At 47.1% G+C, this 24556-nt stretch overlaps 1 protein-coding gene across 1 annotated transcript in view; it reads right to left on the reverse strand.

Moving 5' to 3' along the window:
• Positions 1-1009: 1009 nt before the first annotated feature.
• OGA (O-GlcNAcase) overlaps positions 1010-24556 on the reverse strand; it is a 29322-nt gene continuing 5775 nt past the window's right edge. The window contains exons 2-16 of the mRNA XM_072130477.1: positions 22996-23047; positions 22761-22858; positions 20489-20619; positions 20230-20401; positions 20047-20145; positions 17953-18237; positions 17680-17838; positions 16114-16718; positions 13880-14054; positions 7171-7256; positions 6214-6318; positions 5185-5273; positions 3689-3881; positions 3126-3285; positions 1010-1798 (exon numbers count right to left, since the gene is read on the reverse strand). Coding sequence (XP_071986578.1) covers positions 1662-1798; positions 3126-3285; positions 3689-3881; positions 5185-5273; positions 6214-6318; positions 7171-7256; positions 13880-14054; positions 16114-16718; positions 17680-17838; positions 17953-18237; positions 20047-20145; positions 20230-20401; positions 20489-20619; positions 22761-22858; positions 22996-23047 — 2546 coding nt within the window. The 3' untranslated portion in view covers positions 1010-1661. The remainder of the gene's footprint in view (positions 1799-3125; positions 3286-3688; positions 3882-5184; positions 5274-6213; positions 6319-7170; positions 7257-13879; positions 14055-16113; positions 16719-17679; positions 17839-17952; positions 18238-20046; positions 20146-20229; positions 20402-20488; positions 20620-22760; positions 22859-22995; positions 23048-24556) is intronic.

Consider the following 24556-nt stretch of genomic DNA (forward strand, 5'->3'; position numbering starts at 1 on the left):
ACAGGTGCACAGCTCGTTATATCCCTTATCATGTGATGTCACACAGTTGCACAGCTCGTTATATCCCTGGTCATGTGATGTCACACAGGTGCACAGCTCGTTATATCCCTTATCATGTGATGTCACACAGTTGCACAGCTCGTTATATCCCTGGTCATGTGATGTCACACTGGTGCACGGCTCATTATATCCCTGGTCATGTGATGTCACACAGGTGCACGGCTCGTTACATCCCTGGTCATGTGATGTTACACAGGTGCACGGCTCATTATATACCTGGTCATGTGATGTTACACAGGTGCACGGCTCATTATACCCCTAGTCATATGATGTCACACAGGTGCACGGCTCATTATACCCCTAGTCATATGATGTCACACAGGTGCACGACTCCTTATATCCCTGGTCATGTGGTAATGAGCTGTGCACCTCATTTTATCCACAGTTAAGCACATGTAATAAGAAAGTACTTGGCACTCAACTAGGATGCAATCTTCTTTAATTAATTATTATTATTTTTTTTTTTTCCCCAAATACTTTTTATTAAGTTTCATTACATAACATCATACAGTACTTCCCGTTGCATATTTATTAATCATTATATTTACATCTGACTTTCAGCATGCACACCAGGATAAATAATAATTTTGGTTTGCATAGTGAAAGTCCACTGTAAATATAATATTGTTGAATTAAATAACATTGCATCGCATCTGAGCGCCAAGTACTTTCCTATCGTATACGATTAGAGGCGATTCCCTAACCTGAACCACATACTAGCAGGAGTGACGACTATTCAACCATTAAACAATGACGCTTCCTATAGAATGACAGCAAGCAGAGATCTAGAAAACCAAGAGGAAATGATACAGAAAGTAGAATGGAAAATTCTAGAACTTGTCATTAAGCAAACAATAATCAATTATTGGCTGAAAAGTGAAGAAGTTTAATTGTCAGGACCAACCTTTTAACATTCAGGTTCAAAAAACGAAAGTGACATAAATAGAAGAAGGCGCAGGCGGGAGGGGTTTATGTAACCATCGTATTACGTGGACCATGCCGGATCAGTACTTGTAAAAAGAAACAGAATATAATGTACAAAAACATAAACGTGGTCAACACAGACTGTACAGAGAGTTTTCTACATCACATTTACAGAGAGGCTTCCTGTCCCGGGGCTGACCCCTCCCCCTAGCACACGTGAGGGGCGGGGCTTCGTGTCCTACCCATCAGTGGCCCCCTATACCAAGTGCTACATGTATCATCCAAGCCTTTTCCTCTGGCTTACAAAAAAAAAAAAAACAAACAAAAAAAAGAAACAAATTGGCAACGTAGATTTCATGGCGCGGGAAGAAGAAAAAAGGAAAATCCTGCGAGATCCTCTGTCCGCGAGGGAAAACATAGCGAATCAGGAGAAGGCAATGACATGAGAACAGACCATGGAGCCCCGCGCTGCTCCCGGGGGCCAGAGCTCATGCAAACAACCAATAGAGGGTTAAAGACATTTGCCGGAAAAACTTTTTTTTTCCCTTATCCGTGGGCTCGTGGAGTCGTGTTATGCATAGGAGTCGACCTGCGGGTAAAGCGGCCGCCATCTTCCACGGCTTCCCCAGGATACAATCCCTTTTCTAGCTTATTCTGCAGAGGATCTGTCACAGTCTTCATAGGGTTCTCCCCAGAATTATTAGATCCTTAGGGAATCCTTCCATTTTGGCAATTTCAAAGCAGCCGAGTTTACTGTAGAAATCCAGGATCCGCTTGTCGTCGGGTCGCACCTCACAGAAAGCACCGCGTGAACCTAAGACCAGGAATTAGAGATTCTAGTTTTAGATTATTTGGTTACAGAACTACTAAAACAAACTGTTGTTCACTTCCATATAATATTGTAATATAATACAAAATGTATGGTCCCTCATACATAGAAAAGCCAGGCCAGAGGAATATTCTCCATGATTGTGCAGTAGTAATCTGCTCAGCACCTCCTGCTCTATAACATTCTGCCTGCAGATAAGACACTATGTATAATCTGCTCAGCTCCATCTGCTCTATAACATGCTGCCTGCAGATAGGACACAATGTACAATGTGCTCAGCTCCTCCTGCTCTGTAACATGCTGCCTGCAGATAGGACACAATGTACAATGTGCTCAGCTCCTCCTGCTCTGTAACATGCTGCCTGCAGATAGGACACAATGTACAATGTGCTCAGCTCCTCCTGCTCTATAACATGCTGCCTGCAGATAGGACACAATGTACAATGTGCTCAGCTACTCCTGCTCTATAACATTCTGCCTGCAGATAAGACACTATGTACAATCTGCTCAGCTCCACCTGCTCTATAACATGCTGCCTGCCGATAGGACACAATGTACAATGTGCTCAGCTACTCCTGCTCTATAACATGCTGCCAGCAGATAAGACACTATGTACAATCTGCTCAGCTCCACCTGCTCTATAACATGCTGCCTGCAGATAGGACACAATGTACAATCTGCTCAGCTCCACCTGCTCTATAACATGCTGCCTGCCGATAGGACACAATGTACAATGTGCTCAGCTACTCCTGCTCTATAACATGCTGCCTGCAGATAGGACACAATGTACAATGTGCTCAGCTACTCCTGCTCTATAACATACTGCCTGCAGATAGGACACAATGTACAATCTGCTCAGCTCCTCCTGCTCTATAACATGCTGCCAGCAGATAGGACACAATGTACAATCTGCTCAGTTTCACACACGTTGCCTGTAGATAGGACACTATGTACAATCTGCTCAGCTCCATCTGCTCTATAACATGCTGCCTGCAGATAGGACACAATGTACAATGTGCTCAGCTAGTCCTGCTCTATAACATGCTGCCTGCAGATAGGACACCATGTACAATCTGCTCAGTTTCTCACACGTTGCCTGTAGATAGGACACTATGTACAGTATTCTCAGCTCCTCCTGCTCTGTAACATTCTGCCTGCAGATTGTATATAGTGTCCTATCTGCTCAGCTCCTCCTGCTCTATAACATGCTGCCTGCAGATAGGAAACTATGTAATTCAAGTTTTACTCTCATAATAACCATGCTGCCAGTAGATGAAACACACAGCGGTGCAGTCCCTGCGCTTGTACTCACCATTGGCTTTGAGAGAAGACAGGAGACAGGCCATCATTCCTTTGGCTACACTCGGATCTGTGACTTTCTTATGAATATCCACTTTTATTAAAGAAGGAAAATTAGCCAGGAATGTGTCGGGTAATATCTCTTGTTCCTCGTGGAAACTCAGCATCATTTTCTATAGGGAAGAAAGAGAAGATGTAAGTGGTAGATAATGTCATGAATATAAGATCATTGATCCATCCCAAGAGTGGTTAAAGGAACCCTCCGATTCATTGCATTATACCTTGTGCAGGGAGGAGCAGGACTCCAGGTTCTAGGAATACAAAGGGAATGAGTCCTGCTCCTCCCCCGAGGCCCTGCACCATGTATTATTCAATAGATTATATGTGGAGTCACTTCGGTTTCAGGTCCCCTCCGGAGCGGAGAGAAGGTACAGACAGTATATACAGCCCCCTACACTGCGAATGGTCATTATCCAATGTTATTTTACTTTAGTTACAAATCTCCCCAAATGAGATTGCTCTGGGGGGGGCATAAGGTAATGGGACTCATAATTGGGGGAGTGTAGACCCTCTTACCTCAGCTGCTGACAGCTCTTTGTCCTCTTTCGGTTTTGTATATTTCTCCTGCATGAAAGGGATCCAGGAATGTTTGCACTTTGTAAGATAAGGCGTCACGTCTACAGTGCCCACAGCATAACCGCATATCCCGTCCTCATCCTCCAGCACAAAGCAGTAGTCCAGACTGTGAGACAGGAGTCCTCCGACGAGCCTGGGTGATAGAAATACACGGCATTACAAAGGGTTCAGCGCTGAAGACTCATATACAGGCGGTCCCCTACTTAAGAACACCTGACTTACATACGACCCCTAGTTACAAACGGACCTCTGGATATTGGTAATTTATTGTACTTTAGTCCTAGGCTACAATAATCAGCTGTAACAGTTATCACAGGCGTCTGTAATGAAGCTTTAGTGTTACTCCTGATTCTTATGACAATCCAACATTTTTAAAATCCAATTGGCACAGAGACCAAAAAAGTTCTGTCTGGAATTACAACGATAAAATATACAGTTCCGACTTACATACAAATTCAACTTAAGAACAAACCTACAGACCCTATCTTGTATGTAACCCGGGGACTGCCTGTACACATCATATACGCATCTAGGTTCTGCCGGAGACCCTGCCAGAGGATGGGTCAATCGCTTTCCAATATTCCTTGTTCATGGACCGGAATATTACAGGAACACTCAAAGCTAATTCAGCGAATGATACAGGGTGCAGCCAGGCCTAAAGGGAGGAGCACGACTTTTCATTGTATTCCTAGAACCATCCTCCAGGCCCTGCACAAGGTATAATCCAATGAATCCGCTGTGATTGGAGTGGTCCTTTAACTGTAGACACTGACAAATACACTTTGTCCTGCAGAAAACAAGACCTCAGATGGCGCTATCAAAAAACGTTAGGGCTTTTGGAAGGTGGAGAATGAAAATCAGAAACACAAAAATAAAAAAAAATAAAAAATAAAAAAATGGGCCATGTCGTTACCTGCATCCACCTACGACCTGTTGCTCACAAAAAAGTCTTCCGCCTGTGGAAATAGACCTGCGTATTGGTCCGATAACACAGACTGCAGAGGACGGCAGTATATGAAATATGATGCAAGGACTCTGTGCCTGCCAGAAGAACTTTTAGGTTAGTACTGTATACAGCACCAATGTAGACAGAGTCCTGGCATCAAATTTCTGTATGATGAAAGGACTCCCCTCCTGCACAATGTGTATAGTCCGTGGGATATGACCATATTACAGGTCCATTCCCACATGCAGCTGTCCGGAAATTAAGGCGCGTTTCTAACATATTTCTTTGGGACTATCACCTTAATGTCCTACAAGTTCTTAAAATATTCATGCCTATTCAGTAAACCAAAACAGTGTAAAAACACCACATTGGTGGGGGTCTGACGACCAGAACCCCCAATCACCAGAGGTCCAATAGTCTTTTTAGAGTAGGTTGAATAAATAAGCAGAAACATCCGAGCTGCTGTCAGCGATACTCCCCGGGCACTTACCTGTCTCCTATCAGGTCAGGTTGACTCTCGAACGGCAGATCGTCCATCGCATCATCGTACATTTCTCTGCAGATCTTGTAAACAGATGCCTAGATAGGGAAATTAGAAGTAAATGAGATAGATATATTATATATATTGCAGCGGTCATTTGTGATATATGAGGTGTCATGACTGCACCATCGAGGAGATGTAGATCTGAAACTTCTGCAGGTATAGCTGGCACCTGGCAATCACATGGGACTGGGGCAATTAGAGACAATAAGCACCTTGCCTAATTTATGGAGACTGTGCCCCCTGTACCCAGTCAGGTTTTACATTGACCACCTGACTATCCAATCTCTTCCATCAGCAAGAGCTGAGCCTCCTTACACTAATGGACTTTTGGTAAGGATTACAGCTTTATTACTTTAAAAAGTCACAATTTAATGAAATTAGACAACCCCTTCAGCATTTGAGCTGTCCTTATCTGTCCGAGGTGTACAGTGGAGGGAGCCAGAGAAGGCTTTCAGATACAATGCTCACTACAGGAGAAAGGAGCAGAAAGAGGCACAGCAATGCTGACGGAATGAAAACAAATCCACCATCAAAATCCATCATGATAAACAAGGGAGACTTACTCACAGATCCAGGCACCGTGACTGTGCTGATCTTCTTAGATTTGTTATTCATGGCCTTCTTGCTTGTAAAATTAACTTTTGCAGTTATGCTAATGAGCATGAGGGGCTCTGGTGGGCACTTATAGAGCCCCCCTGTGATGTCTTTTCACTTACTATAATAAGCAGAGCAGGTCTTCTAGGGGAAAACTGTATTGCTCATTATAACATCCTATGAAGCTACACCAGTGAAGGGCTCTGGATACACCCACCAGAGCCCCACAGGCTCACTAGCATAATTTTAACAGTTTAGAAGGAAAGAAGATACCAGCATAAGAAGATTACCAGTGTCACGGTGCCTGGATCTATGAATAAAATGTACCTGGTTTATCATGATGGATTTTGATTTAGATAGACATAAAAGTTAGAGACTCACCTCATCTTTGGGGTAATAAGGTCTTATGGTGTAGACTTTAGAAGTCGGTGTCAGGGGAGGAGGCTGAAAAAAGAGGTCATTTGCTCCCTCAATCGGAAGCATCCGCTGTGGAAAAAGAAGAAAAGACGAGGAGACAAAAATCAGACCGGGAAAGAATGAACAAAAGCAAAAATGGAAAACAAAAATAAATAAAAACAAAAAAAAAAATAAACAAAAAAGCTTTATGGGTAGTTAAAAAAATAAAAACTAAAATTAAAAAAAAAAATAACATGCCATTGCAGGAATCTCGGCAAATAAAAAATGAAAATATATAAGAAAAACAAATATAAAAAAAAAATTGCACACTGAGTTCAATTCACATAGTTGCGCCCTGTAGGGTTAACATTTTTTCGGTAGCCATGTTCAAGCTTTACAGGTGAAGGAAAGCACCAGAGTGCGTCTGGCGCAAAGGGTTGGTCTGAAGAGGGGTTGGCTGTGACCAGGAGGAGGCGCGCCATCCCGCACAGTGCTCCGCCCCCACATGCAGCGCACGCGCCAGCACACCTGTGAGAGGGAAAAAGATCAGCGCGCGCATGAAAGTCCATGAGCAAGTTCCATCCTCTCCCCCCAGTTACAGTTCCCCAAAACCACTTCACCTTTGTTCATGGAGTTTCAGTTCGCATGAGCCAAGCCTGCGCCAGCTGTGCGCGAAAGAGAGGGGGCGAGCGCAACGCAAACCTGCAAAGGAACAGTGTGAAATGCAAAACGCGCTGCGCAGCTTGCTGCCGGCGCTTGGGGCTGCAACGTCTCCTCCGCCTGAAAAACAGGATGGTTACAAAAAATAAAGGAAAGATGCATTAGGTTGTGACAGTCTCCGCCTTCAGCAGACCAAGCCTTTCATCCTCAAAAAAAACGGATTGTCGAAAAATAACGTGTGAACAAAAATAAAGTCATTCAGTTTGGAAGTCATATTGATACCTGAAACTCTCCTGCTAGACCTCCTCTAAAGGCCCAGGGCTCTTGGTCTCCACTTAAGAACTCTGCTGAAGATTGACTACGACACCCTGTTGAAATCAGATCCAAGCGGAGAACGTTACACGGTGGGGTTTTTAGGCGTTTTTAAAAAAAATTTTTTTTTTTTTTTGAGAGAGTCTACATTTCCAGCAAAAATACTTAAACTGCGGAAAGGGGCTCTAACTTCTCCAATCCTCCAGGCTGTAATAAATCTGTGACCCCTTACACCCGAACCCTCCCCCTCCCCCCCAACTGATCTCGGCACAAGACCTCGGATGCTCACGGCTACTGGAAGCCAGTATTATTACAGCCCATAATTCTCTGAAGTCACATTTATTCGGCCATTTACTCCGCTGCCACCGGTGCCATACAGGTCATCCAGAGATTATCATAAAAAGCATTAAAGTATTTTTCCCTCCCAGCAGCCACAATCAGTCCCATACCATTCCCTCCCATACACAATGGGGCAGATTTATCAAGCAGTCTGAAAGGCAGAATATTTCCAGTTGCCCATGGCAACCAATCACAGCTCAGCTTTCATTTCACCAGTGCTCATGAATATTTTAAAGGGGAGCTGTGATTGGTTGCCATGGGCAATTGGAAATATTCTGACTTTCAGACTGCTTGATAAATCTGCCCCATTGAGTCTCCTTCCCCGCCCCGGCATCCAACAATACAGAATCAATCTCCCTCTCCTTCTGGGAGCTGAAAATACATAATAAGGCTTCCTCCACCTCCAGCAGCTAATACAGAATCGGGCTCCGTTCCCATCCGGCAGCTAGTAGTAGAGGCCGAGTCTGCCCCCCCCCCCCCCAACCCTCGAGCAGCTAGTACAGAATGAGGCCGCCCCGCTCCCCCTCAGGCAGCTAGTACAGAATAAGGCTGCCCCCTCCCCCCCTATCCCCTCGGGCATCTAGTACAGAATCAGGCTGCCCCCTCCCCCCCTCAGGCAGCTAGTACAGAATCAGGCTGCCCCCCCTCCACCTCGGGCAGCTAGTACAGAATCAGGCTGCCCCCCCTCCCCCTCGGGCAGCTAGTACAGAATCAGGCTGCCCCCCCCCTCCCCTCGGGCAGCTAGTACAGAATCAGGCTGCCCCCCCCCCCTCCCCTCGGGCAGCTAGTACAGAATCAGGCTGCCCCCCCTCCCCCTCGGGCAGCTAGTACAGAATCAGGCTGCCCCCTCCCCCCCTCGGGCATCTAGTACAGAATCAGGCTGCCCCCTCCCCCTCGGGCAGCTAGTACAGAATCAGGCTGCCTCCCCTCCCCCTCGGGCAGCTAGTACAGAATCAGGCTGCCCCCTCCCCCTCGGGCAGCTAGTACAGAATCAGGCTGCCTCCCCTCCCCCTCGGGCAGCTAGTACAGAATCAGGCTGCCTCCCCTCCCCCTCGGGCAGCTAGTACAGAATCAGGCTGCCCCCCCTCCCCCTCGGGCAGCTAGTACAGAATCAGGCTGCCCCCCCTCCCCCTCGGGCAGCTAGTACAGAATCAGGCTGCCCCCTCCCCCCCCTCGGGCAGCTAGTACAGAATCAGGCTGCCCCCTCCCCCCCTCGGGCAGCTAGTACAGAATCAGGCTGCCTCCCCTCCCCCTCGGGCAGCTAGTACAGAATCAGGCTGCCCCCTCCCCCCCTCGGGCAGCTAGTACAGAATCAGGCTGCCCCCTCCCCCCCTCGGGCAGCTAGTACAGAATCAGGCTGCCCCCTCCCCCCCTCGGGCAGCTAGTACAGAATCAGGCTGCCCCCTCCCCCTCGGGCAGCTAGTACAGAATCAGGCTGCCCCCCCTCCCCCTCGGGCAGCTAGTACAGAATCAGGCTGCCCCCCCCCTCCCCCTCGGGCAGCTAGTACAGAATCAGGCTGCCCCCCCTCCCCCTCGGGCAGCTAGTACAGAATCAGGCTGCCTCCCCTCCCCCTCGGGCAGCTAGTACAGAATCAGGCTGCCTCCCCCTCGGGCAGCTAGTACAGAATCAGGCTGCCCCCCCTCCCCCTCGGGCAGCTAGTACAGAATCAGGCTGCCCCCTCCCCCTCGGGCAGCTAGTACAGAATCAGGCTGCCCCCTCCCCCTCGGGCAGCTAGTACAGAATCAGGCTGCCCCCCCTCCCCCTCGGGCAGCTAGTACAGAATCAGGCTGCCCCCCTCCCCCTCGGGCAGCTAGTACAGAATCAGGCTGCCCCCTCCCCCTCGGGCAGCTAGTACAGAATCAGGCTGCCTCCCCTCCCCCTCGGGCAGCTAGTACAGAATCAGGCTGCCTCCCCTCCCCCTCGGGCAGCTAGTACAGAATCAGGCTGCCCCCCCCCCTCCCCTCGGGCATCTAGTACAGAATCAGGCTGCCTCCCCTCCCCCTCGGGCAGCTAGTACAGAATCAGGCTGCCTCCCCTCCCCCTCGGGCAGCTAGTACAGAATCAGGCTGCCCCCTCCCCCCCCTCGGGCAGCTAGTACAGAATCAGGCTGCCCCCTCCCCCCCCTCAGGCATCTAGTACAGAATCAGGCTGCCTCCCCTCCCCCTCGGGCAGCTAGTACAGAATCAGGCTGCCCCCTCCCCCCCCTCGGGCAGCTAGTACAGAATCAGGCTGCCCCCTCCCCCCCCTCGGGCAGCTAGTACAGAATCAGGCTGCCCCCTCCCCCCCCTCGGGCAGCTAGTACAGAATCAGGCTGCCTCCCCTCCCCCTCGGGCAGCTAGTACAGAATCAGGCTGCCCCCTCCCCCCCTCGGGCAGCTAGTACAGAATCAGGCTGCCCCCTCCCCCCCTCGGGCAGCTAGTACAGAATCAGGCTGCCTCCCCTCCCCCTCGGGCAGCTAGTACAGAATCAGGCTGCCCCCTCCCCCCCTCGGGCAGCTAGTACAGAATCAGGCTGCCCCCTCCCCCCCTCGGGCAGCTAGTACAGAATCAGGCTGCCCCCTCCCCCCCTCGGGCAGCTAGTACAGAATCAGGCTGCCCCCTCCCCCCCTCGGGCAGCTAGTACAGAATCAGGCTGCCCCCTCCCCCCCTCGGGCAGCTAGTACAGAATCAGGCTGCCCCCTCCCCCCCTCGGGCAGCTAGTACAGAATCAGGCTGCCTCCCCCTTTCGGCAGCAAATACAGATCAGGCTCCTTTTCCTTCTGGCAGTTGAAAATATAGAAGACGACTCCTTCTCCCTCCAAGATCCGAGAATACAGGATCAGTCTCCTTCCCCCCTCCGGCATCAAATAATGCAGAATAAGTCTCCAACATTGCAGAAAGTTTCCACTTCTCCCTCCAATATCCGAGAATACAGAATCAGCCTCCCTCTCCTTCTCGCAGCTGAAAATACAGAATCTCTCTCCTCCTCCTTTTGCTGAACATATGTAACCAGCCTACTCCTCCTTTCTCCTTAAAGCTGACAGTATAGTCCTTGGGCATAAGGAGTCGTCTTGACTATACTGCAGATGTTCTGCTCATCGATTACAAGGACAGAAAACCATTTCTAGAGGCTGCCACAAAGCGAACAGTCATGCTGAGGCCTGGCTTTAATCCTTTACTACCTGAAGTAGTAACCTTTTCAGCTATACTACGATGCACTCCAGAGGCGAAGCTCCTGTCCTCCTGTCCATTTTCATAGGATCACTACCTGGCTTCGAGGAGCTCATTAGGTGCATGAGCACATATGTATGCAAGAATTACAAAATGAATTATTTTTTTGTTTTTTTAATGCTTGTTAAAAGAAACCCCTCTAAAATGCACAACCTTTTGCATTAGTGGATTATTATTTCACGGTGACCTCTCCGGGGAGGGCGAAGCCTTCCACTCCATAAACTTCAGGGTTGTACATGGCTGCCAAAGCCAAAGATTAAGGAGGGGCTCAGCAATGGGAATAGAAGACAAAGTAGAAATAGAAGAGTGTGCCGGGAGGTGCGATGGACACAGACAACTGTGTATCACTAGCCTGATAACAGCAAGCAATAGCGTGCATCTTTACGCCCAATGACAGCCCTGTATACGGAGGCAGCAGCATCAGTTATGTTATACATTGTTCACTTAAAGGGGTTTTCTTATCTTAAGGTGCCGGTAAGAAACTATTTCAGGACTTTACCCAGAGAATTGTTGACCTAAATTAAAACAGCAGAGTAAAGGCATCACCCATAGATGATGTGATAGCTGTATACAGGCCACTACCTGCAGCGGTGTCCTGGTGGAGAATGGTGATCACTATATAGGGGGTAGAAGTAATCGTAATACTTATATAATAAGATGACAAAATTGGAGTCAAGGAAGGAGATTAAAGGTAATGTACCCATACATTGTATAGTGGCCGTGCTTGCTATTGCAGCTCAGCCTCATTAACTTGCACACAGACCACGTGACGTCAGACTGTAAGCTCTTGTGTCACCCCCTCATCCTCATAGACTGTAAGCTCTTGTGTCACCCCCTCATCCTCATAGACTGTAAGCTCTTGTGTCACCCCCCCCCCCATCCTCATAGACTGTAAGCTTTTGTGTCACCCCTCATCCTCATAGACTGTAAGCTCTTGTGTCACCCCCTCATCCTCATAGACTGTAAGCTCTTGTGTCACCCCCTCATCCTCATAGACTGTAAGCTCTTGTGTCACCCCCTGATCCCCATAGACTGTAAGCTCTTGTGTCACCTCCTCATAGACTGTAAGCTCTTGTGTCACCCCCTCATCCTCATAGACTGTAAGCTCTTGTGTCACCTCCTCATCCTCATAGACTGTAAGCTCTTGTGTCACCCCCTCATCCTCATAGACTGTAAGCTCTTGTGTCACCCCCTCATCCTCATAGACTGTAAGCTCTTGTGTCACCCCCTCATCCTCATAGACTGTAAGCTCTTGTGTCACCCCCTCATCCTCAGACTGTAAGCTCTTGTGTCACCCCCTCATCCTCATAGACTGTAAGCTCTTGTGTCACCCCCTCATCCTCATAGACTGTAAGCTCTTGTGTCACCCCCTCATCCTCATAGACTGTAAGCTCTTGTGTCACCCCCTCATCCTCATAGACTGTAAGCTCTTGTGTCACCCCCTCATCCTCATAGACTGTAAGCTCTTGTGTCACCCCCTCATCCTCATAGACTGTAAGCTCTTGTGTCACTCCCTCATCCTCATAGACTGTAAGCTCTTGTGTCACCCCCTCATCCTCATAGACTGTAAGCTCTTGTGTCACCCCCTCATCCTCATAGACTGTAAGCTCTTGTGTCACTCCCTCATCCTCATAGACTGTAAGCTCTTGTGTCACCCCCTGATCCCCATAGACTGTAAGCTCTTGTGATCAGGGCCCTCACTCCTATTGTCCCATTGACGGTTTGTATTATGTAATGTATTTTATTTGTACATATCCCCTATGGTTTGTAAAGTGCTAGGTAATATAATGGCACTTTATAAAAATTATCATTATCAAATTGAGATCGACCAACATCAGATACATCTACTGACCCAGGTGTAGGAGTGTCCCTGTAAATGGAGTATCCAGTATTATCTGAAAAAATCCAGGTGGCTCTAAACCGGAGCGTCCCTTGAATGCCAAGGGCATTTACAGTACAAGAAGTAGAAATGGCTGAACACATGTGACCCCAGGATTCCCTACACTGCCTGTCTACAGAGGTCATGTATAACATGGCTGCAGAGCGCTGTATGCATCTTTCTTTCTCCATCCATTAGCAGCAGACACTTGTGCTCAGCTCTCTCCCATCTGTGCACAATGAGGAAGACACAATACAATCGTTAGTAAGCGAGAGAATAGGACACACACTCCATCTGCGTCAGGTCTGAAGGCACCTGCGGCTCCGAGACGCCATTGTGGCTCAGGACCTCTCACCAATTCTGTATTTGCAGTCCATTAGAAATATGGTTCTAGTACTATTGGACTATTTGCATCTATGGAAGCAAAGGCTCCTTTATCCAAACATCTCTCAAATTTTGGCTATCATTAAGATTTGAACAAATTTGAAGCCACGTAGGTGGCAAGCATTGCCCATTATCAGGGTGCTCCCTAGTAGTACCCAAGTAACGCTGCCTGCTGTGTCACAGAAAAGCAAAAAAACTTCCACACTGCTCCTTTAAGCGACTTTGAAACCTGAAAATAAAATGACGGCTACGCTAGTAGTCTAGGCCGTGCTGGTGCATGTAGTGATCTTACAGAAACTAACAATACTGGGAAATTTACCTGCAAATCCAAACCAGTGCATCTATCTCCATAGATGCACAACATTGGCTTTTGCCCAAATTCAACTTCAATCGTGTCCCACCCCATTTATGGATATAGACGCCCCTTAAGCACCAGAATAGCCTTGCGCAGAGCTCGCGTGCGCTGAGGGGGAGGGTTGAAGGGTCACCTTTTTCTTTTCCGGTGGGTGTCAATTGTAGTTCTTGAATAGGTCTGTTAAAAATAGCAATGACGTTATCGCTACACAGCAAGCAGCGGGTTATTGGGTACATGATAGGGTAACACAAAGTCACGGGGATGACCCTCGCTATAGGACGGAGCCCAATTGTTTTCAGACCGCTCCACAGTCACAGATATCAGTTTACACATTTCATGACTGTCAGACCACAGGGGGAATAAAACGCTCTCGGAAAAAAGAGGAAGAGGAAATCTTCACTCTACATTGTATGATCTCAATTATTATCAAAGTGGGTTTTTTTAAGAGCTTTGTTCACCCCTGGAGCAAGTAACTGTGGGTTCAAGAGCGAAGGATTTCTTCCATCACGTACCTAGCCACTGCACAAAAGACTTCACCATAGAAATGATACTTTTGATATCCCAGACGTAGGGGTACAAGTCGTAGAGGATGGTCCTGTTAGGACAGTTTGAGAGTCGAGTGAACATGGTCGTCACCACTCCACACATCTCTTCAAACTTTGTTGCTCGGGATCTCCATTCAGTTATCTGCAATACAAAGACGACAATAGCATGTCAATAAACACGAAGACAAGATGGTAGCGACTGTATGTTGCGTTGAAGGGGTACGCCGGATAGACAATATTAGTTTGGGGGTCCTACACCTAGCGCCCCGCTTCACAGGTCAGTGACTTCACAAGCTTTTGGCACAAGGCCTCTTTGTAGCTCAGTCCCATTCAAGTTAAAACCATCCACTGTACTATGCATGGCACTGTGAATAATAGCCTGCGAAAAGCTACAAGGCTCACCCAAATGCTGAACGGCTAGGGGTGTCAGGTGTCGCTCCACCAAGATCTGATATACTGATCACCCGTCTTATGGATTTCAGATTAATAAATATTTCCAGTAATAACCCTTGAAGGCCGGAGCAACCCGCTCTTCTTGTTGAAGAGCTCCCGTTAGGGCACCTGCCATCCAAGAGTGGTTGTTAGGTGGCTATAATAGATAGGACTAGAGCAGTGGAGGCGAACCTATGGCACGGGTGCCAGAGGTGGCACTCAGAGCCTTATCTGTGGGCACTGAGGCCATTGTCCCAGGACAGAGTTCACGGAACAGACTAAATCCACTGAATCTTCCTGCAGTACCAGGAAACTTAAAGAGGACCTGTCACCTAAATTTTCAGCACTAGGAGATGCTTACTAAGGGAAGCAGCTCCTAGTGCTTGATCAAATGCCGCAGTGTTAGAGTGATAGCGCTATCAAACACTGCGGCGGGGTACAATGCAATCAACGGACCGCTTGCAAAGCTGTCCGATGTATTCATGAGGGGGCGGTCCGAGGCGCTGCCTCTTCCCGGAGCGCCCCACTCGCTCCATAGGCCGGCAGCGACTGCCGCGCGATAGGCGGCCGTCAACGGCCCTAGCCACGCCCCAACCCCGTCCCCCTCATGAATACGTCGGACAGTTTTGCGAGCTGTCCGACAATTACACTATACCCTGCCGCAGTGTTAGATAGCGTTACCGGAGGTTTCCGGTAACGCTATCACTCTACTGCGGCGTTTGATCGAGCACCAGGAGCTGCTTACTCTAGTAACATCTCCTAGTGCCGATAAATTGGGTGACAGGTCCTCTTTAAGAGATGCTGCTCTCAGCGCTATTTTAAAGCGACATTTCATTGGCTGTTTGGAACTGTGGGAAAGTAAGAAGGGATTAACAGAACTGCATTATCTTTGGAGGTCCTCCTGCTGGACCCACCATTCTTCTGCTACAGGGAAAACCTGGAGAGAAGCTACAATGATAATCTGAATTTGCTCTCCTTCTTTCAACTATATTGATGGCCGATACAATTGAAAAATGTGGAAGAACAGATAGCAATAAGTTCCTTCTTAAAATTCCATGTTGGCGCTTCACGATGAACAAGTGGATACTCTGTTTCTAAAAGGTTCGCCATCACTGGACTAGAGGATCGGATCACTCCAATTCCAGATATTTAAAGGGGTTATCCAAGAGCCCAAAAAATTGCCATGTGGTTTGGGGGTGGCAGAAATGAGAGATAATAAATAACCATGTACTTTTCTCCTCAGTCCCTCTCGGTGTCCTGCACCGAGCTCCACTCAGACAGCTTGTGGCTGGCTGGGCAAACTCACCTGTCACCATATCCCAGTCAGCACCCTATACAGCGCTGGGACATGGGATGGATGGATGTGCCCAGCCGGAAGCTGTCTGAGTGGACATTCCAAGCACCTGTAAATGCATCGGGAAGAGGCCCGGACAGCCCATGGTGCGGAACATTAAGGGGTTGGGTGGAGCGATGAGGCAAGTAAACGTTTATATCTTTTGTGTAGACCTACACAAACCTCAATACTGTACTCTAAGCCTTTTACTGTATGAACGTTTGGCTGCCAGCACTTTTATACAGCTCGGCTGAATGTACACGTGTCATGAAAAGAGAAAGTCCAGCATCCAACCCCCTCCCCTGCCATCTGAGGCCCAATGCACACACTCTGGGGGCCTAATAGTAGCCAGAGGACACACAAATGAGAGATACAAATGTTGACTTGTTGTATCTGGTCCTCAATAGCCAGCATGGTTACAAGAAGTGCTCCTTACTTTGTCTGCGTCTTTCCCCACACAGTTCACGCTGACCACGCTGCTGTTGGCTCTCAACCACTGAAACTCCTTTAACATCTGTGCACCTTTTGGTCCGTGCTCGTAAGGCAAGTAAAACAAGTCTGCGAGTAACTGTAAATCCTCCAAGCTGACGGCTTCGGCGGTGTACAGGGGCTTCTCATTAGGACCAGGGATAAACAGCTCCTTATTAACCTGTTCGTCAGTCTGCATAGGCGCAATGTCATTACACACGTCCTCCTGCATACAGGACTCGGAGGACTTGCCTTCACCCACAATCTCCTTATCAGTGTCCATCGGCTTCAGCTCCTCAGACATCTTGGCCTCCACAATGTCTGTTAAGATTTGGTTCTTATTTACATCTTCAATCTTTTCCACCACCATCTCCATGGGCTCCTCGTCTAGTTGCTTCTTCTCCTCCTCCTTGGGCAGCATGGGAGGCTCGGCGCTGTGTCCGGTTCCTTGGCTCATGATGGGCTGCTGGTAAACGGTTGTGACGGTGGTCGCTGCATTGAGGGATGGAGTGGAAATTAACGGAGCCATTCCGACAACGGGGACCTTTGCTCCACTGTGGGCGACCTGGCGGTCTAGGAAAAGAGAGAGTACATATCAAAAACACATTGATAATGCACATGCACACCTGTAAATAACACCAAAGTGTGAAAATCATTCCTTCCTTACCACTAGGGGAAGGGGTGGGGGGGGCAGGTAGAAGACCCCACATATGCAATAATAAATCACAGGAGCTAGAAACAAGGACAGTAGAAGTATATTCCCATGTAATGAAGTAACATGTAGAGGACCAGCAGCCTCATATCCACTTAATGGGGCTAATTCATGGAGACCGCATCAAGTCTCCCTGCTAATTCTGTGATCCACCCGCCTGTAGTTTATTAAGTATTATGTAAATTGCTTTACTTAAACCCACTCACAAGCCTTGAAGGTGGATTAACTCAAAATGAACATTACTAATGAATTCCCTATTTTATTTAGGTCATTTTGATATATAATATGTATAGTCTCGGGCAAAGCAGGCGACTATGGCAATGTTTTTTGTAGTGTAGTGGGTATTATTAGTTTTTTTGTGCATGTGTACTTGATATGTCCCCCATGAAATCTTAGAAGACCCCTAAAGGACATTTTCACGGTTTATTTCTCGCTTTTTTTTTTCTTTTACAAGTTTTCCAATGTAATTGGGTCATTTCTAAAACTGCTGATGGACCGAGCTGTACTGGGTCTTTTCTAGGTGGTCACCTTGTGTCAAGACTAGTGACGGACAGCTCCGGGATTTTCCTTTCATTATGGAAATCTGAAATCCATCAGTTTCTCCCTCACTCCGGTAATTCTGCTTTTCGTTCCTCACCCGTCCAAAGTTCCAGTGGGTCACAGGACGTGCTTCAGCCAATGAGTGTCCTGTCTGGACTGAGGACAACAAAGTAAAGTCCCCTCGAAAACGTATGTGATGTCCCAAAGTCCGAGGAGGCAACTCATTGGCTGTAGCAGATCCGGTGACCCCCCCGCAACTTCTGACCCGATGCGTAAACTTACTGCTATACTGGAGCGGGACACCAAACTCTTGCAGCCAATCAGTCAGCGCCAATTTAAGAGCCATTTGGGGGCTATACAGTACATCGGTTTCCAAGTCTTCGTCGCTGCCTTCGTTCTCCAATTTTATCTGTATGGATATTGTGCTGTCCTCACTGTCAGCTGCAAAAGAAAAATAAGGATAATGATATTCCAGACAAACACACACACACACACAGAAGGTACAAGTAGCCGCAGATACTTTTGATGACCTATTGTACAGTGTGTTATACTTACTCATTACCACGTCTTTCCTCACGCCGTTCATGTTGGATTTATACCAGGTGGCCAACGTGTGGATCGCCACGTAGTTGGACTCAAATTCACAGTTTGGATTAGTAAGAACTCCCTGAAGCCGCGGGATCAGTTCGGTAGAACGACCCTTGTACGGTCCCAGGAAAAGTCTCTTCTGATCGTAATCGTTTGCATGGATGTTGTCCCAGATCACGGGAGACCTCTTGAGAATTCTGGATACCTCTTCGATGGTGTCCACTGGAATGTCTTTGGAAACAACTTTAGGACCTGAAAGAATTAGAAACCAAGTAAGTAAAGGAAAAAAAAAAAGTGAAAAGATCACAGCAGGGGACGGAGTTTTGCACCATTTTAGGATCACAAGAAACGTCCGCAACTACAACATTTCACCCCTGTCCATTTCTAACTTTTCTCAGGAGGTTAGAGACTTGGTCTTCTTTTAACGTTCCCTCTCTGATGCCAATAAAAAAAAAAACTTTTGATAAAACCTTTTAACCCCTTCAAGACTAAGTTTTTATTTCACCTTTTGTATTTCTGTTTTACATGACGCTCCTTCCACAAGCCGTAACCATTTTCCTTTTACAAGGCTCTATGAGGGGTTTTTTTTTTATCCGGGAGACAAAATTGTATTTTCTAGTTGCACCATTTCATATTTTGTGGCATGTTCTGGGTAAATGGAAAAAAAAAAATTCCAGCTTCCACCTCTTTGGATGAGTGCGATTGCAGAGATACCACACTTATCCATTTAGTTATGTCTTAAAGAATCCACAAACCTTGCAGCAAAAAAACTAAATATTGCCATATGCCGACACGTGTAACTTTTCCTATACGTCGCTGTATGGAGCCATGTAAGGTGTCAGAGATTTCATAGATTCCATTTTGAACTGTAAGACCTTTTTAATCACTTTTTACTCATATTTTTATTGGAGACAAAATTGCAAAAAAAGCGATATCTGACATGTTTATGATTTTACTTTATTTTGTATGTTCGAGGGAAAGGAAGGGCGATTTAAATATTTTTACATACTTTATTACCATTTCAGCCCCCTAGGTTAACTGAACCCTAAGGAGTCTGATCCCTTACACAATATACTGCTATACAACTGTATTGCTGTATAGGGTTGATCTACTGCTTCTATTTTACAGCCCGTCTCTTGTTTTTATACCAAAAAAAGTCAATTATAAATAAAACCCACGGTTCTAGACACCAGTCGTCTCTCATCAGGAAACACCACAAACTTCTGTGCCAGACACAATGGGGCAGATTTACTTACCCGGTCCATTCTCGATCCAGCGGCGCGTTCTCTGCGCTGGATTCGGGTCCGGACGGGATTTATTAAGGTAGTTCCTCTGGAGTTCACCGGCTCGGGCTGAGTGAAGGTAAGTGCAAGCTCCGTGACAGATTTTTTGTTTTAAATGCAGTGGTTTTTCCGAATTCGTCGGGTTTTCGTTTGGCCACGCCCCCCGATTTCCGTCGCTTGCATGCCAGCGCCGATGCGCCACAATCCGATCGCGTGCGCCAAAAACCCGGGGCAATTCAGGGAAAATCGGCGCAAATCGGAAATATTCGGGTAACACGCCGTGAAAACACGAATCTGGCCCTTAGTAAATGACCCCCAATGTGCGAACCTGAAATCCATCATTGCGAGCAGATTACTGTGGAGGTTAGCCATTGCACTGATCACCACCCTCCGACGACACCACAGACGGTGCCAACCGGCATTTAAAGATGGCGGAACCCAGGAAATGTAACATTTTCCAAGGAAAGGGAATACTAAGCTAAAATCGGTAGGTGTCCAACTAGTGGCACCCACACAAGCACAAGAACATGGATCTGGTTCTGGTCATGATTGTGGGTTGTTACCCCATTAATTCTCTACACCGCTTTTGGAGATAAAGAGGAGCGCTGCCACATGACACTGCGACAGTCCATGAAGATGAGCAAACATGACCAGAATTCTTTGATCTTCAAGTCATCTATTATCCTCGGGATAGAGAATAACCTTCTGATCTCAAAGGCAACCGGTGATCATCAATGTAAGAAAAAAAAAAAAAAAAACTTTCACAAATCAAAATTACCAGTCCAGAGAACTTCTATGCCTGGGAGCAGCTTCTCTCCCACGGTCCTCAGATACGGCGACTGGGCAACGTTGGGATAACAGAACGTCCCGCAATATTCTGCAGAAAGAGATTTGTCATGAGTTTATGTCGCTTCTTACAATGAGACGGCTTAACTGATCAGGGGGGGTTCCTTGCACTTACCTGTGGGACAAAATAAAAAGGTTTCAGGTTCACCTAAATATTGAAAAATCTCATTGGTTATTGATACTTGTGCGTGGGCGAAGGAGCTGAACACTTCCTTATCGGCTGGGCACATATTGTGATCAATGTCATCAAACAGAAGGGCAAAAGACTTGCATCCAAACTGCGTGACCTGGAAATAGATGAAACGGGGGTCATGTGGTCAGAAGATTCGCTCTCTCCGCAGCTCAATGCCAGTATCTAGCAGTCTGTATCTCACCTGGTCCAACTTCCGCTTCAACGTGGACACTTCCTTTTGGTTAGAAAAAGTTATATCAAGTCCCGGAGAGATGGCGTAGATGAACTCGATCCCAAATTCCTGGGAAGCGGCGATCAACGTCATGAGCTGATCTGTAGGAAACACAAAGCTGGTTAAAGGGCGTATTGAAAGGTTTTAGATCTCATGGTATTTCTATGCACTGATAATTCAGTACAGAGGTGGCAAAGGTGCCCGCAGGACCAACTAGTGCTAAATAAATGGCCGACAAAACATCCAATCTCTGGTTTACTGCTGTGCGTGGCGACAGGCAGAATCTCTGGTTAAATTGTTATTCTTATCTAATAAAGCGATATAACTATTACTTCACAAGTATAACACTGCCGAGGCCGACTGCTCCGAGGACTGATACACAGACAGGAGAATGGGAGAAAGGACCATAGAGCTAAATCAGTGCTCCAGCCCTCCTTCATTCAGGGAATCAGCACTATAATCCAGAGCTGCACTCACTATTCTGCTGCTGGTGCAGTCACTGTGTACATACATGACATTACTTATCCTGTACTGATCCTGAGTTACATCCTGTATTATACCCCAGAGCTGCACTCACTATTCTGCTGCTGGTGCAGTCACTGTGCACATACATGACATTACTTATCCTGTACTGATCCTGAGTTACATCCTGTATTATACCCCAGAGCTGCACTCACTATTCTGCTGCTGGTGCAGTCACTGTGTACATACATGACATTACTTATCCTGTACTGATCCTGAGTTACATCCTGTATTATACCCCAGAGCTGCACTCACTATTCTGCTGCTGGTGCAGTCACTGTGTACATACATGACATTACTTATCCTCTACTGATCCTGAGTTACATCCTGTATTATACCCCAGAGCTGCACTCACTATTCTGCTGGTGCAGTCACTGTGTACATACATGACATTACTTATCCTGTACTGATCCTGAGTTACATCCTGTATTATACTCCAGAGCTGCACTCACTATTCTGCTGCTGGTGCAGTCACTGTGTACATACATGACATTACTTATCCTGTACTGATCCTGCGTTACATCCTGTATTATATCCCAGAGCTGCACTCACTATTCTGCTGCTGGTGCAGTCACTGTGTACATACATGACATTACTTATCCTGTACTGATCCTGAGTTACATCCTGTATTATACTCCAGAGCTGCACTCACTATTCTGCTGCTGGTGCAGTCACTGTGTACATACATGACATTACTTATCCTGTACTGATCCTGAGTTACATCCTGTATTATACTCCAGAGCTGCACTCACTATTCTGCTGCTGGTGCAGTCACTGTGTACATATATGACATTACTTATCCTCTACTGATCCTGAGTTACATCCTGTATTATACCCCAGAGCTGCACTCACTATTCTGCTGGTGCAGTCACTGTGTACATACATGACATTACTTATCCTGTACTGATCATGAGTTACATCCTGTATTATACCCCAGAGCTGCACTCACTATTCTGCTGCTGGTGCAGTCACTGTGTACATACATGACATTACTTATCCTGTACTGATCCTGAGTTACATCCTGTATTATACTCCAGAGCTGCACTCACTATTCTGCTGCTGGTGCAGTCACTGTGTACATACATGACATTACTTATCCTGTACTGATCCTGAGTTACATCCTGTATTATACCCCAGAGCTGCACTCACTATTCTGCTGCTGGTGCAGTCACTGTGTACATACATGACATTACTTATCCTGTACTGATCCTGAGTTACATCCTGTATTATTCCCCAGAGCTGCACTCACTATTCTGCTGCTGGTGTAGTCACTGTCTACATACATGAAATTTCTTAATCCAGAAGATCAGTAGTGGCATTAACAAATCTGGCATTTAAGCAATAAATGGTTTTAAAGGTGAACTAACAGTACGTCTTATTTATTGCCAAACAGGTTGGACCGTGTTCAGGCTGCACAATTTTCTGTCTTGAGCAGCAACAAACACGAGCAGGAACAAGAGCTCATAAGAGGAAGCACAGAGCAGTCTCACGAGACCCTCCTAGTGTCTTTCAGTTCTCCGGTTTTCGGATTTAACAGATCACAGTTAACCATTCTTAAAGGATAACTAGTATTGTAAACTATTCGGACTAGTCATAGTGACAAGTCAGAGGTTTCTCTTGAGAGGAAACACTAAGGAGTAGACCACAGTGACTCTGGTATGATGTGATCTGCAGTCCCTACAGCCTTAGAGTCGGTAAGGTGTAAAGTGTGAATAGTTACCGGCTTCTTCCACAGAATACATCTCTCTCCAGAACATCCTGTGCTTGTAGTCATCCTTCGGAGCATACAGGTAGGTGTTCAGGCCCCATTTCTGAAGTCTAGGATAGTAAGACAATAAGTTTAAAAAACAAAAAGTGATGGAAGCTTCAAACAACATGCTCATAGTCGTGGGGTTTTGGGTAAATCCGTATGGGTGACAGGAGGACAGATCTGTATGACACAGCGCAGCACTCACCTCCTGAACAGCTCCTTTCTTTGTTCCATAGTCCATGGGCGTCCATAGAAACCTGTGCAAGGAGAGAAACTGAATGAGGACAGATCCTGCTGCATACAAAGCTCCGCCCACTTCCATAAATACTGGGAATCTGAAATTGATGACCAATCCTAGGAAGGATCCTCCTGCCACATACAAGTTAGCTGCTACCCACAGGATAGGGGCTCACTTGTTGATCAGTGGGGGTCTCCAGCGGATCACAAAAATGGGAGTTCAATCCGCAAGTTAGCCCCTACCCTGTGTACGGAGGCTACCAAGTATGTGGCTGGAGAACCCCTTTAAGGCCCCTACCTCTCAATTATTATTCGGTGCCTTTGTTACAGGAACAATAGTGTTTACAGAAAGCTCAAATCCCAAATTATTCAGGTTATTCAAATAAAACAGAGACATTGGGGGTCATCTACTAAGGGCCCGATTCGCGGTTTTCCGCCGTGTTACCCGAATATTTCCAATTTGCGCCGATTTTCCCTGTATTGCCCCGGGTTTTTGGCGCACGCGATCGGATTTTGGCGAATCGGCGCTGGCATGCACGTGACGAAAACCCGACGGATTCGGAAAAATCGCCACATTGAAAAAACGGAAAGTGTCGTGGAGCTTGCACTTACCTTCATCCAGGATAGGCCGGTGAATTTGATTGCGTTCTGATGCTCATCAGCGCAACAGCGCCAGTCGGAGGAACTGCCTTAGTGAATCCCGGCCGGACCCGAATCCACCGCAGAGAACACGCCGCTGGATCGCGAACGGACCGGGTAAGTAAATCTGCCCCATTGTGTCTGGGGAAGTCCTGGGAGATGTATAGACACCATATGTGGACAGGAGATGGTATTTTTCTGATGACGTGGTTCCTGCTCTGCTGCTGGCCTGACACATCTATTGGATTCCTCGACCCGACATCTATACAAGGGATTCCCTGCCCCACATCTCCTCTGAGGATTCCCCTGCAGACAGATACTAGGAGTCTGTACAACAGCAGAAGTCATTCAGTACATGACAGAATCCCGGGATTGAACCGTATGAAAGTATCACACAAGTATTAAGGTTTCAATGCATTATGCAACCCTAATAGGATAACCTACAGATTTCCCCCGCTGCTGTGTCCCTCTCCATTAGTCAAGACTCCTGAACACACCAACCCGCCTCTCCACTCATTAGTATGAACAAGACCCCGGATCTCAGGATTCCTGGAGGTCACAGCAGTCGGACCCTCTCCAATACGCTTGTTAGGGATATTTTGTAAACTTGGAAAAAACCCCTTAAAAACTATTTTAATTTGATAAACCATATATACATGATACAGACGGAGCTCTGCAGTTCCTGTATTTCTGTTCTCGCTTATTAGCGGCTGAATAATACAGAATAGTAAACTAGAAGAATGTTAATCCGCAGCAGGAAAGCCCTGGGGGCAGCCGGGCAGCTGCCAACACCACAAGTCATCACTCCGCTGCCAGCGCTCGCCTATTCAATTATCTCCCATCATCAGCAGAACTTTCCCCTGACCGGCAGCAGATGGGAGATAAAGGGC

Source organism: Engystomops pustulosus, chromosome 11 (genome assembly GCF_040894005.1).
Source record: "Engystomops pustulosus chromosome 11, aEngPut4.maternal, whole genome shotgun sequence".
NCBI lineage: Eukaryota > Metazoa > Chordata > Amphibia > Anura > Leptodactylidae > Engystomops > Engystomops pustulosus.